The 17,676-nt window shown below is 37.5% G+C and overlaps 1 protein-coding gene across 1 annotated transcript in view; it reads left to right on the forward strand.

Moving 5' to 3' along the window:
• The window catches only part of LRRC63 (leucine rich repeat containing 63), a 110,207-nt gene that overhangs the window by 69,906 nt on the left and 22,625 nt on the right, over nt 1–17,676 (forward strand). Inside the window, exon 7 of the mRNA XM_006083647.1 lies at nt 9,336–9,419. Within this exon, the coding sequence (XP_006083709.1) occupies nt 9,336–9,419 (84 nt within the window). The remainder of the gene's footprint in view (nt 1–9,335; nt 9,420–17,676) is intronic.

Here is a 17,676-nt window from a genome sequence, read left to right on the forward strand (position 1 = left end):
TCCAATGTGATATGTTAACATTACATGGTAAAAATAATTTAAGTTGGAGGTGAAATTAAGTTTTCCAGTAAACTGGATTTTAGGGAGATTTCCCTAGATTATCTGGGTGGGCCCAATGTAGGGTGCCTTGTGTAGTAGGTGTCCTGTAGGGCCCAGTGGCTCAGCCTCCCCAGTCACCTGAGCTAGGCACTCTAGGTGCATCTCTGTGTGGGCTGTGTGCACAGTCTTTAGTTGAGCCTTAAAAATGGAAGATAATCAGTAGCATGGATCAGAGAGATGCAACATGAAGATGTGACTTGCTATTGCTGGTCTTTAAATGGAGGATGGTGGCTATAAGTAAAGGAATATGGCAGTTTATAGAACCTAGAAATGGCCTTCAGCTTATAGCCAGCAAGAAATCAGGGCTATCTGGTCCATGTGGTTCAGTGGTTGAGCCTTTACCTATGAACCAGGAGGTCATGGTTTGATTCCCAGTCAGGGCACATGCTCAGGTTGCAGATTCAGTCCCCAGTAGGGAACATGCAGGAAGCACCAATCAATGATTCTCTCATCACTGATGTTTTTATTTCTCTCTACCTCTCCTTTCCTCTCTGAAATCAATAAAAATAATATTTAAAAAAATAATAATGGTTTTAAAAAATGTTCTTAAAAAAGAAGAAATAAGGGCCATCAGTTCTACAGTCAGAAGGAGCTGAATTCTGCCAACAACCTGAGTGATCAAGGAAACAGATAATCCTAGAGTCTCCAGATGGAATGCAATCCTGCTGATGCCTTAATTTTAGTATGGTGAGACCTGTGCCAGACTTCTGACTTATAGAAATTTAAGATAATAAATGTGTCATTTTAAACCACTAAGTTTGTGTTGCAATTTGCTATGGCAGCAATAGGGAACTAATATAAAGCCAGTCAAAGATTTCTACTGTTTGGGGGATTACATTCCCATAGGGGGAGATAGTCCTATATAATAAAAGCCCAGTGACTGAAATGGTGGAATGACCAGAATGACCAGAGGACCGAACTACCACAGCCCCTCGCTCCAGATGGTCCTGCCACCCAGGGAGCGGTTAGGGGCAATCAGCCAGGCAGGCAGATGTGGTTAGGGGTGATCAGGCAATAGGCCAATGGTTAGGGTGATCAGGCAGGCAGGCGAGTGGTTAGAGGTGATCAAGCAGGCAGGCAGAGTGGTTAGGGCGACGAGGCAGGCTGGCAAGTGGTTAGAGGTGATGAGGCAGGCAGGCAAGTGGTTAGGGGCCATCAGACAGGCAGGCAGAGTGGTTAGGGGTGATCAGGCAGGCAGGTGAGCATTTAGGAGCCAGTGGTCCCGGATTGCAAGAGGGATGTCCAACTGCTGGTTTAGGCACGATCCCGCTGTGGATTGGGCCTAAACTGGCAGTCAGACATCCCCTAAAAGGTCCCAGATTGCGAGAAGGTGCAGGCCGGGCTGAGGGACGCCCGCCCCCCCCCCACCCCCATGTACGAATTTCATGCACTGGGCCTCTAGTCAATAAATAAAATATATAATAAATAAATTACATAGTATGTTAGAATGTAATAAGTAATACACAAAAGTAAAAATTAGAAGAGAAAAGGGAGAGGAGAGTGAAATTTTAAAGGGGTAATTAGGGTGGGCCTTTTGTAAAAGGGACATTTGAACAAAGGGGGTTAGCAGTATAAACTTAGCAGTTCAAATAAAACTTAGCAGTATTTTATTAAATAAAATAATGGGTTACCTAATTTGTTTGAAATCAAAGTATTAGAATTTAAAATAAGACATATACTTTTTTCCAGATTTATCCAACATAGAAAAAAATGGTTGTTCATTATATTGGCTAAACATAGTATTTTAAAGATTGTCTTTTCCTATTTTTCTCATTCTTAGTCTAAATGTTTCTTATGGTTTTCATATTTTTAAAATATATATTTTTATCTCAAGATATATCATGTTGGAAGCTTCTCAAAGTTTTTCTAACATCTGATGGAGTTCTTTCACTATTTCCATTTCTAACTAGATCTTTCTAGTTTTTGGAGACTCAAAGTGACATGAGAGAATATGTTAGGTACTATCTGAGGCAAGCTCTTCATCCTCGATGCTACAAACTTTGGCAGACTGCTGACCCACTCTTAACTTCCATGACTTCCTGGTTTCTATCTCATAGAGAAAAATTGCACCTGTTTGCAAGGGTGTTATAAAAATTTTAAAATCTTGTAAATTTCTTTGTAAATTCTTTTAGTTATTTTCACAGATTTCTCTCCTTGATCTAAATTTCTAAAACAAAATAAAATACCCAATGTTTTAAATTATGTAACAGTTGATTGTTTCAACATAAGCCAAATAAAAGTAAATAGGGGAGAAAATCTATTTGGTTAAACAAGAATTCACTGACGCCTAAATGTTTTTTCCTGATATTTTGCTTTGAGCTGCTTAGGGCATAAAGTATGAAGCAACATGGAGACAGAAAAGCCCAGAGTTCAGAGGCATAAAGAACTGGGCTCTCACCAAGCTAGGACCCTTACAGTTATGCCCTTTATCATACCTATGTAACGGTAGAATCAACTCTGCCATGTTATGTTTGGAGTTTTATAACCATGAAAAGCTCTTTAATTTGCCTCTGACTTATTTTATAAAATAAACATAATAAATCATTTCAAATATCTAATGGTTTCTTCTCTTTTCTCCTAAAACTTTGGGGTAGAAAAGACAAGAAAAAGGAAACAAAGAAAAAAAAAGAAATGTAAGATACACATTTTGGTAATCACCCTTTTAGTGAACAGAGAAAAGCACATATTTTTTTTTAACAAATACTATTTATATAAAAACAAAGCTTTAGACTCACCCCCTGAGGTTATATAGACATAACTGTCACAAAGGTTAAAAAAAGTATCTTTATCTTTTTCTGAGTGTGTAGCAGGATAAAAATGATATAGAAAATGGATACTTTAAACTAACAGAATCAATTTTTTGCCTTATTTTATTCCATTTGATTTAATTAGCAAGCTTATTTTCTGGTAAAGACAAACTATTTAGAACAAAGAACCTAACAACACACATGAGAACCCTGCAGTAAGAGATGATTCTGGTAATGCATACATTTATTTTTTTCATATTGTTATTGCTTAAGTAGAGATTAAATTAATTTATATCCATATATCTGAAATGAAAAGATAGCTACATTTAATTTCATACTAACTTGGTAAGTGACTTAACCTCTTACATCTTCTATTGTTTTATCTGTTAAAAATAACAATCTTGCAGTGGTACTGAAACATAATTGAAACTACCATGAACACATAGCAGGATCTCAGTAAATGATATTTAGATTGTTGTGTGTTGTAAATGTTTCCCTCCACGTCCCGCGTGGTTCAGGGTTTAGTATCTGGAAGTGGAGCCGCACACAAATGAAATAGAAAAGACAAGAAATAATTTGGAAATATTGGGGGACCAGGTGGGTAAGTCCAACTCAAGAGGAAGGACTTCCCCCGTGCTCAGGCCGCACCGACCTTTTATAGACAGAGGTAAACAAGGCAGTGGTTACCATAGTTACACAGTTCTTGTGAGTTTCACCTGTTTTGATCATGTTTACACTCCCTGCACTTCCCTCAGCCCATTAGCTTCCCAGGTAAGATCTGGGGAGTGTTATAAGGTCAAGCCTAATTATGCTAAGAGGACTGAGCACTCTAAGCTGGGACTTGTTTGTGACTTTGCCAGCAGGTCAGTCCGAGGCTCAACCCTATATCGTTTTCCCACATCTCACCCTTTTTTATTATTATTAGCTACTATAATGAAAATAAAACTTAAACATCAAGAACAAAACTCTGGCTATTAAAACAATAACAAAACAATGCCAATCCGTAACCCAAAACATTTTAAAACTTAAACATAACATTTTAAGAACAAAGAATGTTTAAATCCCAATTTCAATGTCCAACAGTTCTGAGTCCAAGTTTCAATGTCCGACAGTTCCTTATGTGTACATGTCAGCAATGATATTTCAGTTCTGGATTGTGGACAAATGGTAGCAATGCAGGTCCGACCCTCTCTGGTTTGATCCTGGGCAACCTGCAGCGACGAACAGCTGCTTGACTGCTAGCATGGCAAAGCGTCGTCAGCGACTTCCATCTCTGGATTGTTTTTCCTCTTCATGGCTGGAGCATTCCTGAGAATTCCTCTCTGTTGCAGGAATCCACATGGTCTTGAAGTTGTTTTCTGAAAATATACAAACATATTCTCTACCGAAGGTTAATAAAGGGAATTTTACTTGGGGTCCTTTTTATATTTGCCCAAATGATTTTCCTTTGGCTTATTTTGACACCATGTAAGTTTTTGATGGGTGTCTTGCTGTTAGCATTACAAATGAAAAAAATTTTTCCAGATGTAAATTAGTTACAGGATATTTTTCCTTACATGGTATTTTTCCACTATCCCCCTTTTTTGATTTAATTATTAGGAGACTTTTGGAAAATTTTTATAATGCAGTCTAGATAACTTTAAATTTTTAATTTTTTGCACAAAAATATGACTGCTTTAAGTTCATTGCATGTTAGGCAATTTTACCATGAAATGAAAATTTTGGTTAATACTACTTATTTCAATTAAGCTTGTTACTGTCAAATTTAATACTCTAACAACGATCTTAGTTTACACTGTAAATATTAATGGAAAGGATTATTTTGCATCCTTGAGAAGGCCCTGAGCATTCCTGGTGTTAGGCTGGATTTAAATATAGGGTAGCTATTGTCAGCCAAGTCTCTGTTTTCTGGGTACTGATCTCAGCTGGGCCAAGTCTCTTTCTGTTATCTGGGTCCCGATCTGAGCTGGGCATGGGAAGCAAGAAGCAGCCATGGGGGCAGGAGACCTCACTCAGAAGGGGCGAGTGTTCAAGCCCCTGCATAGTTGGGGGGGTGAGGATCTGTGCCCCACCTCTGTTGACCCCCAAGTTCTCTCCTGATGGCCCCTCTGCGACTGTGCCTATCTTAGGTCGTTCCTCCCTGAGGAATCTTACCCATCTTTGACTATCCAGCCATCCTCCGGGGCCAAGCAGGGTGATGTGAGGTTCAGTTCTGTCTCCTTGGTAGCCTATGCCCCTGTAGCCTCCACGCCCAGCAACTGCCTTGGGATCCCCTCGCCTGCTGGCGGGGCTCCGGCATTAATCACATATCTTGGGGAACCCAGGTTTCTTCTCCAGAGAGGGCCCAGGTTATGCCATTGGGCAAGAGACAGATCCATGATACCAGCCACCATGAGGCTTTAACCTCAGCATGAACAGAGAGCTCAGGCAACAGCTGTGGGCAATTGGATTGTAAGAAGAGGGACCCTCTTGGCAAAAAGGGCAAGAGAGGTCAATACAGAATGCTCAAGTGCCTTCTCAGGGGGCCTTCCACACAGTGGAAGGGATTAAATCCTTTGATGTCCTTATTAAATTTCTGCCAGACATTCAAAGAATTAGTTTGTAAGTTTGTTTGGGATAAATGTACAATATGCTGTTGTGAAATATCAAAACTATTAATGACCTTGTAGAACAATATCATGTAAGGATATTCTTTGCTCTAGGCCATGGCAATTCAATTTTAAACTGGAAATGACATTAATTAAATTTCTTCAATTAGTCTTTCAGTAATTTTACACTAGCTATATTCAGGAAGGCAAAAACTCAAATTATTTACCTTTCTATATTAAACCTAGTACATTTAATTACAGTCCTCCAGATGTTTAAAGGGAAAACTGCTTTCTATTATTTTCTTGCAGAGTAATTTCTAATCAGCATCCTCGTCCTCTCACAGCTGGTTTACACTTGGAGAATTTCAATTTAAAAAGAAAAATCTTTTTCTTTCAAACCAAGTAACCTACAGTTGTGGTAGTGATTAATGTTATTATATGCAATTATTAATGCTAATATTCCAAGCTACCAGCAGGGTTCTAGCTTACCAGGTGTACCAGTTACTAATGTGGATTTTGTAATCAAAGAAAACATGATAATTTCAAGAGAAACATCAAAAGTGCTTTATTCAAAGTAATGTCCATCGCTAGCTACACATTTCCCCCATCTTTCAGGTAATTTGTGGATACTGTCCCAACAGAACTTTTTTTGTTTTGAGGCAAACCATTCAGAGACCCCATTTTCCACTTGTTCGTATGTTTTGAAGTGCTGCTCAGAAAGTGCGTGTGCCATCGATCGGAACAAGTGGTAATCTGAAGGAGCAAGGTCTGGTGAATATGGCGGGTGGGTTAATACTTCCTAGGCAAGATCTTTTAACGTGTCTTTAACTGGTTTTGAAGTGTGTGATGGTGTGTTATCATGATGCAAAATTACTTTGCAGTGTCTTCTGGCCCATTCTGGTTGTTTTATGATGAAAGTGTGGTTCAAATTGATTATTTGTTGTCAGTAGCAACCAGTATTAATGGTTTCACCTGGTTTTAGAAGCTCACAATACACCACACCTTGCTGATTCCACCAAATTCAGAGCATTGTCTTTTTTCTGAAATGATTTGGCCTTGCAGTCAATGTTGATGGTTGACCCCGATGATTTTGTGCATTTGGGATTCTCAAAATAAATCCGCTTTTCATCACGTCACAATTCAATGCAAAAAAGACTTTCTTTCGTGCCGTTGAAGCAACATTTTACTGATGACTTTTCGGTTTTCCATTTGTCTTTCGTTCAGTTGATGTGGCACCCATTTTCCTTCCTTTAAAATCTTTCCATTGCTTGTAAACAATCGGAAATTGTTTGCTGAGCAATGTTTAATCTTTCTGCAAGTTGTTTTTGAGTTTGACACGCATCTTCATCCAATAATGCTTGTAATTGTTGGTCTTCAAACTTTTTCGGTTGACCTGGACATTCTTTGTCTCTCACATCAAAATCATCACTTTTAAAGCATTTAAACCAGTGTTCACAAGTATCTTGAGATGAAGCATGTCACCATAAGCTTCCCGAAGTATATAATAACTTTTTCTTCAAAATAAAGTAATGAATTAAAACTTCCTGCAAATGCTCTTTCTTTTGGCACGAAATTCAACATTTTTAAGCGTAAAAATATCTGTGAAGTTAACACCTTCAGAAAATTTGACATATGAAGTTTTGAAGCTTGCTGTCAATACAACAAAATAGCATACATATCAAATTGCATATATATATCAACATAGTGTAACTCCATCTATCAAGAAAAAATCTGCATTATTAACCAGTACCCCTGGTAAGCAGCTCATTGCTCAATAATGTGCTGATGAATAAAGCAATTAAATAAGTGTAAAACAATCTACACATCCTAAAAATTGACATAGATTTGGTGCTGGTGGGATATAGAGTATCAGATCTAACTGAGGATATCTAAACAGATTTGCCCTCTAAATCATATGTGTAACACAAATTTCAACACTAGAATATGCAGTTTCTTAATAAGCATCCTCAATGCTGCCTACAATTCCTGTTAAACATCACAATTAGCAGGAATTATCATTAATGGTGAAAGCCTGGAACCACACTAGTTTGCCCGTTCTGAAGTGATAAGGGGAGACAAAATGGTTTTAAAAACTTCCATAGGCAAGGAAATAAAATAACATAATTTTGAATTGAAAAATAAAACAGGTAAAATTAATATTTTTAGAGAGGTAATAAGAAGTCTGAGATGACCACTAAATTGAAAGGGCATTTCTTTTGCTTTTCTATTCAAGCTCATTAATTTCTCGGAGCAAATAATTTTAAATTAACTAGGATCACCATTCTTTATATTCAATTGTAATTTACTAAGCACTTATGATGCTATGTGAGACTTTGGCTATACTGAAATGTAAAATTGAATTCTTGACCTCCAGAACCTCCTAGTTTAGAAGACAGACATTTATTACCCAATGTGTAAGTTCTATGACTGTGATAAAGAGAGAAACAGAAGAGGCTGCTCATGCAGTCTGAAGATTTGGGAAGAGTTCCTTGGAAGAAATGATAGCTGAGCCAAGACTTAAAAAATGAAGACATTGATTGAACACTCAAATTTTGAGCAATTACATTTCATATTTGGAAATATGTAAGAATTGGCTAATTCAGGGAATTTTAGCAAATACTGGTAAAGGCTGGATCATAGGTGAATGTGGTGGAGTGGGATAAGTAGTCTGTGGCCAGATCATGTGGACCATTATATGATACACTAAGATAGTAGGAAGTTAATGAAATATTGTCCTCATATTGCTTTCATTAATGTTTATGCAAGTAATTTTTCATCTTTTATTTATGTGGAAAACAGGAAGGTATTTGAGAACAGCATATACAAAGCTATATTTACTAGGGATTTTGATAAGTGCTGTACTTAGCACTTCAATTTCAGTCTTGAAGAACCAACTGCCATTCCCAAACCTTATGGTACAAGGTTCTCTGTGTTACAGTCTTTGTGTTTTTTGGTTCTTCTTTCTAGTAATGCTTAGCTTAATGGAAAGGAAGACCAAAGGTATTTCACTAGGCAAATCATAATGCAACTGCACTGGGTTGAATAGTGTCTCTCAAAATTTCATTTTAATGCAGAACCCCATCGTGACCTTAGGAAATAGAAATCTACAGATGTAATTAGCTAAGTTAATATGAGGTTACTGATTTAGGGTGGGTTCAAAATCAAATAAATTGCATCATAACAAGAAGAAAATATGCAGACAAAGGCATAGGTTGGAGTTATGCTGTCATAAACCAAGGAACACCAACAATTGCTGGTACAAGGGGCAGTTACTTCTTTAGAGCCTCCAGAAGAAACCAGCCCTTCCAGCAACTTGATTTCTAACTTCTAGCCTCATGAACTGTGAGAGAATAAATTTCTATTTTTTTTTATTTCAGCTCTAGTAAATAAATACAGCAAACAAGAAAAAAATATACCTAAATGTTGTTAGGAATTTCTCAAGTGATTTTTTCTAGATGGGACTTTATCTATTCCAAACATTTCAAACCAGACTTAATGGATAGATGAATAAGTTTTAGGAAATCTTATTATAATTAAATCATCTACTAGTATAATGTGAAAAAGTCTATATAAATTTCAAGATCTTAGAAAAATATTAGTGTCCTTCTACCAGTGGTTCTCAACCTTCCTAATACCACACGACCCTTTAATACAGTTCCTCATGTTGTGGTGACCCCCAACCATGAAATTATTTCCATTGCTACTTCATAACTGTAATTTTGCTACTGTTATGAATCATAATGTAAATATCTGATATGCAGGATGTATTTTCATTGTTTGTGACCCACAGGTTGAGAACCACTGCTGCCTATGTATTTATTCAAATATTTAATTCTTATTTATGCTTTGTCATGACAAATAGATAATCATTTTTACAATTTATTTTCTCTTTCTATTTAAGGTTATTTTATTTGTCCTACCTTGAGGAACTTGATATTTCCTACAATAGTATTGCTTCTATTCCAAATGAAATCCAGAAACTCAGGTATTTTGGAAGTAATAAGTACACAAAAAATCATATTCTCCTGAAGGGTATATTTGGTGATGATGGAGAAAATTCAGTTCATTCATTTATTTAATAACCATCAAATATATGTAAAGCAGCCTGGCCGGTGTTGCTCAGTGGTTGGACCTCAACCCATGAACCAGGAGGTCATGGTTCGATTCCCAGTCAGGGTCATGCCAGGTTTTGGGCTCAATTCCCAGTAGTGGATATGCAGGAGGCAGCCAATAGATGATTCTTTCTCATCATTGATCTTTCTTTCTTTTTTCCTTTCTTTCTCTCTTCTCTCTCTCTCTCTCTCTCTCTCTCTCTCTCTCTCTTCCTCTCTCTCTCTTTTTTTCTCTCTCTCCCCCTTCCCCCTTCCTCTATGAAAGCAATACAAAAATATATATTTTTAAATGTGAAGCATGAAATTTACCAAAAGGTAATTTGAATGATTGGCACTCTGTGTTTTTAGGACATAACGTTTCCAATAATTATTTAAAGAACAGTACTGATGTCCACTAATAGAATGAGAAGCTACTCCTGTCTATTTTTTCACGTGTGCTCCTGTAGTTCTTAACAGCTTTATTTTATTTTATTTTTTGTAAGGAGATAGATATACACAAAATGCTAATAATACACAATGTAATTTTAATGCTAAGCTCCAATTCTTTCTCACATTAATCTTTTAAAAGTCTCTGAAGTTTATCTATATCCTTCTAGGTCAGTACCATACTATTTTGATTATGACTTTAGGATATTTTTAATAGCTATTAGGGAGATTAGATTTCAATAATAGTCTCTTAACTATTTTCTTTAGATCATGATCTTTAAAATATTTTATATAATTCCAAGCCCCTCCTCACCCAAACCACATAAACAAAACATTGGGATTTTTTTTTTAAATATATTTTATTGATTTTTTACAGAGAGGAAGGGAAAGAGATAGAGAGTTAGAAACATCGATCAGCTGCCTCCTGCACACCCCCTACTGAGGATGTGCCTGCAACCCAGGTACATGCCCTTGACCGGAATCGAACCTGGGACCTTTCAGTCTGCAGGCAGATGCTCTATCCACTGAGCCAAACCGGTTTCAGCACAACATTGGGATTTTAATTGGAATTCTCCTGAGTTTACATATCAATTTTGAAGAATTCTCATTTCTGATGATAATAAATATTTTTGTCCTAAAACATAGTATTTTTTATTTGTTCAGGTTTTATTTCATATTCTTCATAAGAATTTGTTATTCACTTCACACAAGTCCTTTGTCTTTCTTACTAACCTTTCTAAGTATTTTATAATTGTGTTGCTACTGAGTATGTAGTATTTTCCCTAATTTTTTTCTAGCTCACTATTGCCAGTACAGAAGAGAAAAAAACTTGTGCTTCTTTACATTAATTTAAAATCATTTTATGTAACCAAATTATTTTATTAGTTCTGGTTGAGTTTTACTAGATTTTCTTTGGTTTACAAGAAGCATAATCTTAACCTCAACAAAATTGCATAATTTGTCTCTACTTTTCTAATATTCATACCAATTATTTAATTTATTTGTATTTTATTAGGGGAATTGAAGCTGTTCACATTTGAAATGCCTTCCATTTTACTTTGTATTTACTATCTATTTACTTCCTCCTTTTCCTATATGTTTCTTTAATATTTTTTTCAGGATGTTATTTGTTCTCTTTTTTCTTCCTTGTTAATTTCAGAAATCTACTGTACTTTTCAGTGTCTTACTAGCTATAATTTCTTTCCCAAAACTCATAAACAAATAAATTTTTCTTTAATATCTAAAGAAACAATCTAAACAGATTTTGTCTGGAACAAAAACAATCTAAAATCACTTCCCTTAGCATCATAGTCTGTCTCCTCACTGCTGTGTTCCACCAATAGTTAAGACCTTTAGAATACTTTCATCTTATCTAATTATAGATTTTGCTGAGACAGTTTAGGAACTTTTATTTCAGATTCTCATTAGTATTTTTCCTTTCATTATGTCTCTTTACTCAAAGAATATTTATTTAGCACTTAGATCTCACAAGCTTAACAAATAAAGCAATGTCTCTCATTGGTGGGCAATCTCACATTACAGCCCTTTCACAAGCAGTTTCCATCCTCACGTCCTCCTATAGCAGTGATGGCGAATCTTTTGAGCTCGGCGTGTCAGCATTTTGAAAAACCCTAACTTAACTTTGGTGCAGTGTCACATATAGAAATTTTTTGATATTTGCAACCATAGTAAAACAAAGACTTATATTTTTGATATTTATTTTATACTAGAGGCCCGGTGCACAAAAATTTGTGCACTCAGGGGGGAAGGGGGGGTCCCTCAGCCCGGCCTGTGCCCTCTCGCAGTCTGGGACCCCTCGGGAGATAACGACCTGCTGGCTTAGGCCTGCTCCTGGGTGGTAGAGGGCAGGCCCAATCCCTAAGTGCAGCCCCTGGTCGGGCTCAGAGCAGGGCCGATTGGGGAGTTGGGGCGCCACCCCCTGTCATGCACAGAGCAGGGCAGATTGGGAGGTTGTGATGCCACCCTCAGTCACGCTCAGGGTAGGGCTGATTGGGGGGTTGGGGCACCACCTCCTATCACCAACAAGCAATTCTTGGACACTAGCTGGATGTATTACAATTCAACTCAATTCTGACACTATCTCCCTGGAGACAGCATTAGATCCCACTGGTTGTAGGCTCAGTCCCACAAGACTGCCCCACTTCAGATGCCTCTAGGAAGCCTCGGTTGTAAATCAGAGGTTCCCACAAGCCTTTCTCAGGTGTAATTAATTTGCTAGAGCAGCTCACAGAACTCAGGAAACCTATTTACCCTCTAGATTACCAATTTATTACAAAGGATATATATTTTAAAATGAACAGCCAGATGAAAAGATACATAGGATGAGACCCTGGACAAAATAGCTTCTGTCCTCATGAAGTTTGGGGCTCAGTACAGTTGTACAGTGAAGTGTTCTGGTCCCCACACCTGGAAGCTCTCTGAATCCCCTCCTTTGGGGTTTTTATGGAGGCTCCACTACATAGGCATGATTCCAGGGGTCCTCAAACTTTTTAAACAGGGGGCCAGTTCACTGTCCCTCAGACCGTTGGAGGGCCGGACTATAGTTTAAAAAAAAACTATGAACAAATTCCTATGCACACTGCACATATCTTATTTTGAAGTAAAAAAACAAAACGGGAACAAATACAATATTTGTATTTGCATGTGGCTCATGGGCTGTAGTTTGAGGACCCCTGGATTAGACCATTGGTGATTGATTCAACCTCCAGCCCTTCTCTGCTCTCCCGAAATGAGGGGTCCACCCCTCTAGTAATGGTTGGTTGTGCTGGCATCATGCACCATTCTCAGGTGCTTTCCAGCAGTCACCTCATTAACATAAACCTAGCTGTGGTAGAAAGGGGCTTGTTGTGAATAGCAAGACACCCATTTTATTTTTATGGTTCCGAAGCAATTTCAGAAACTTAGGAGACCAAAAATAACAGATGTTCCCATTGCTCCTATTGCTCAGGAAATTCCAAGCGTTTGGGGAGCTGTGGGCCAGAAACTGTGGATTCAGAACTAATATATATGAGAAATATATTTTGGTCATCTGAGTGTCCAAATATATGTTTCTTATGAATCATGATATCACGTCTATTTTTATTGGAATTCAGTGAACTCGTCTAACAAGCCAGTTCAAGAAGGCATTTATCTGTTATACTATCAACAATAAAAAATATATCAAACTTTTTTTAAATTAAGAAATGTTTCATTATTGCCTCTCCTACTCCACCTGTTTTATTTTCTCTTCCTGAAACATCTATTACTTACATGGTAGGTATCCTGGATCTGTCTTCCATGACACCCACATTGTTTATCATTATTATTTTTAAAAATGCTCTTGCTCTATTTCAGTTATTTCTTCTACTTATTTCAGTTATTCTATTTTGTCTTTACCTCTAACTCAGATCTCTACCAATACCATGTTCTTCTTCAGTTCATCCACTTAATTTTTTCAGTTTTACAAATCATGTATTTTGGTTCAAGAATGTCTGTGTGTGTGTGTGTGTCTGTGTGTGTGTGCGTGCGCGCGCCCTATTTGAATCTTATTGTTTCTCCTGCTCCAACTTCTTTTCTGTCTCCACAGAGAAATAAGTAAAGAAGTGCTTGCCTTAGGAAAATGGTTTTGTATGTTTTGTTTCTTTTTCTCTTCTGGCTGCCCTATCTTCTGCTCAGGTCTAATAGCAGTCTCAGAGTACCATTCAGAGCATCAAGAGTGTTAGTGGTGTAGCTGGAGGAGGTTTCTCTGCTACCCAGGATGTCAGATGCAAACATTATCTCAACATGGAGCTCTTTAAATACTATTTAGCCTTAAAAACTAGTTAGCCTACTGAGCATCCCCAGAACTCTTTGAGAGGAAGGGTGCACCCATATTGGTGGGACCTCTAAGATAAATCAACTCAGGCAGGGCAGCCTCACCAATGGAGGTTCTGGGGACTCTCAGTGGCATTTCCCTAGAGTGCACCACAGTTATTCCGATTGTCCAGAGGGCTCTCTGCTTCTGGCCCCTAGGTTGTGTTTGCTTTAGAGAAAAATGTGACTATGCCAGCTCTCTCCTTGGGGAACAAAGCAGAGCTAGGGTCTGGCTCACCCTTTCTAGACTGTGAGAAGCATAGTAGTCAACTGTGATGGAGGGACAAAGCTAGCTGAGGTACCCTCTTCTTAGTCTCATTGTCTTAAATCCTTTCTTTGACCATTATCAGCAGGAATCATAACTAAAAAACTTAAATTGTCTGTATAAGAGATGTGAAACTAGACTGCAAATGAGAATCTATAGCCACCACCACCCCCTAATCTTTATTTAGAGACTGTTTATTACCTAGTCTTTTTATTTAAAATCTATAGCTAGTTGGTTATACCAATATCTTCCCTCCTAATACATTTGACAAGTTGGGCCAGCTTTTTTTTTAAATTTTGTTCTATTGCTTAAAATATTACAAAGAGTAGTACATGTCTCCTTTTTTTCCCCCTTGACCTTCCCCCGGCTTCAACTCCCTCCCCCCCCCCCCCAGTGTCTTGTTTCCATTGGTTATGCTTATATGCATGCATACAAGTCCTTTGGTTGATCTCTTACCACCCTCCCTGGCCTTCCTGCTCTAGTTTGACAGTCTGTTTGATGGTGCTCTGCCTCTGTGTCTATTTTTGTTCATCAGTTTATAATGGTCTTTATTATCCATAAATGAGTGAGGTCATGTGGTATTTTTCTTTCATAGACTGGCTTATTTCACTTAGCATAATGCTCTCCAGTTCCATCCACGCTGTTGCAAATGGTAAGAATTCCTTCCTTTTTACAGCAGCATAGTATTCTATCGTGTAGATGTACCACAGTTTTCTAATCCATTCATCTACTGATGGGCACTTAGGCTGTTTCCAGATCTTAGCTATGGTAAATTGTGCTGCTATGAACATAGGGATGCACATATCCTTTCTGATTGGTGTTTCTGTTTTCTTGGGATATATTCCTAGAAGTGGAATCACTGGGTCAAATGGGAGTTCCATTTTTAACTTTTTGAGGAAACTCCATACTGTCTTCCATAGTGGCTGCACCAGTCTGCATTCCCACCAGCAGTGCACAAGTGTTCCTTTTTCTCCACATCTGCTCCAGCACTTGTCATTTGTTGATTTGTTGATGATAGCCATTTTGACAGATGTGAGATGGTACCTCGTTGTTGTTTTGATTTGCATTTCTCCGGTGGTTAGTGACTTTGAGCATGTTTTCATATGTCGGCTTTCTGAATGTCCTCTTTTAAAAAGTGTCTATTTAGATCCTTTGCTCATTTTTTGGTTGGATTGTTTATCTTCCTTTTGTTAAGTTGTATGAGTTCCCTATAAATGTTGGAGATTAAACCCTTATCAGTGATAACATTGGCAAATATGTTCTCCCATACAGTGGGCTTTCTTGTGTTGTTGATGGTTTCTTTTGCTGTGCAGAAGCTTTTTATTTTTATGTAGTCCCATTTGTTTATTTTTCTCTTTAGTTTCCAATGCCCTAAGAGCTGTATCAGTGAAGAAATTGCTTCGGCATATGTCTGAGATTTTGTTGCTTTTGGATTTCTCTAGTATTTTTTATGGTTTCCCCTCTTACATTTAAGTCTTTTATCCATTTTGAGTTTATTTGGTGTATGGTATAAGTTGGTCTAGTTTCATTGTTTTGCATGTATCTATCCAATTTTCCCAACACCATTTATTGAAGAGACTGTCTTGACTCCATTTTATGCTCTTGACTCCTTTGTCAAATATTAATTGAGCATAATGGTTCTGGTCGATTTCTGGGTTCTCTATTCTATTCCATTGGTCTATATGTCTGTTCTTGTGCCAGTACCAGGCAGTTTTGAGAACAGTGGCTTGGTAATACAGCTTGATATCTGGTTTTGAGATCCCACCTACTTTGTTCTTCTTTCTCATGATCGCTGAAGGTATTCGGGGTCTTTTTTTATTCCAGATGAATTTTTGGAGAGTTTGTTCTAGGTCTGTGAAATATAACATTGGTATTTTAATGAGGAGCGTGTTGAATTTATAGATTACTTTGGGTAGTATGGACATTTTAATGATGTTGATTCTACCAATCCATGAACATTGTATGTTCTTCCATCTGTTTATGTCTTCCTCTATCTCTTTTTTCAACGTCCTGTAGTTTTCTGAGTAGAGGTCTTTTATTTCTTTAGTTAAGTTTATTCCTAGGTATCTTTAATTTTTTTGGTGTGAAGGTAAATGGGATTGCTTTTTTAGTCTCTCTTTCTGTAAGTTCACTATTGGTGTATAGAAATGCCTTAGATTTCTTGGTGTCACTTTTGTATCCTGCTACATTGCCGAATTCATTTATTAAGTCTAATAGTTTTTTGATGGCGTCTTTAGGGTTTTTTATGTACAATATCATGTCATCTGCGAATAAGGACAGTTTTACTTCCTCTTTTCTAATTTGGATGCCTTTTATTTCTTCTTCTTGTCTAATTGCAATGGCTAATACTTCCAGTACTATGTCGAACAGGAGTGGTGAGAGTGGGCATCTCTGTCTTGTTCCTGTTCGTAGGGGAAATGGTTTTAGTTTCTGTCCATTGAGTATGATGTTGGCTGTGGGTTTGTCATATATGGCTTTTATTATGTTGAGGTATAATCCTTCTATTCCCACCTTGCTGAGAGTTTTTATCAAAAATGGGTGTTGGATTTTGTCAAATGCTTTTTCTGCACCAATCGATATGACTATGTGGTTTTTATCTCCCAGTTTGTTTATGTGATGTATCACGTTTATTGATTTGCAGATATTGTACCATCCTTGCATCCCTGGGATAAATCCTACTTGGTCGTGGTGTATGATCTTTCTGATGTACTGCTGGATCTGATTTGCTAGGATTTTGTTGAGGATTTTGGCATCTATGTTCATGAGGGATATTGGCCTGTAATTCTCTTTCATTGCGTTGTCTTTATCTGGTTTGGATATTAGGGTGATGCTGGCTTCATAGAATGAGCTTGGAAGTATTCCCTACTCTTGCATTTTTTGGAATAGTCTGAGGAGGATAGATTTTAGTTCTTCCTTGAATGTTTGGTAAAACTCCCCTGTGAAGCCGTCTGAACCCGGGCTTTTTTTTTTTTTTTTTTGCTGGAAGTTTTTTGATGACTGCTTCAATTTCTTCAATAGTTATTGACCTTTTGAGGTTTTTAGATTCTTCCTGATTGATTTTTGGAAGGTTGTATTTTTCTAGGAATATGTCCATTTCCTCCAGGTTGTCCAGTTTGTTGGAATAGAGTTGTTCATAGTATTTTTTAACAATCCTTTGTATTTCTGTGCGGTCTATTGTTATTTCTCCTCTTTCATTTCTGATTTTGTTTATTGGGGTCCTCTCTCTTTGCTTATTGGTGAGCCTGGCCAGAGGTTCATCAATGTTGTTTATCCTTTCAAAGAACCTGCTCTTGGCTATGTTGATCTTTTGTATTGTTTTTTTGGTCTCTATGTCGTTTATCTCCGCTCTGATCTTTATTAATTCCTTCTTCTGCTTACATTGGGATTTTCTTGTTGCTCTCTTTCTAACTCTTTGAGATGTAGGGTTAGATAATTTATTATCATCGTTTCTTGTTTTTTGCAGTAGGCTTGTAGAGCTATGAACTTCCCTCTCAAGACCGCTTTCGCTGTGTCCCATAGATTTTGGATTGTTGTGTTTTCATTGTCGTTTGTTGCAATGATGTTTTTTATTTCTTCTTTGATCTCTC

The sequence above is a fragment of the Myotis lucifugus genome, unplaced genomic scaffold (genome assembly GCF_000147115.1).
Source record: "Myotis lucifugus unplaced genomic scaffold, Myoluc2.0 scaffold_7, whole genome shotgun sequence".
In the NCBI taxonomy this organism is placed as follows: domain Eukaryota; kingdom Metazoa; phylum Chordata; class Mammalia; order Chiroptera; family Vespertilionidae; genus Myotis; species Myotis lucifugus.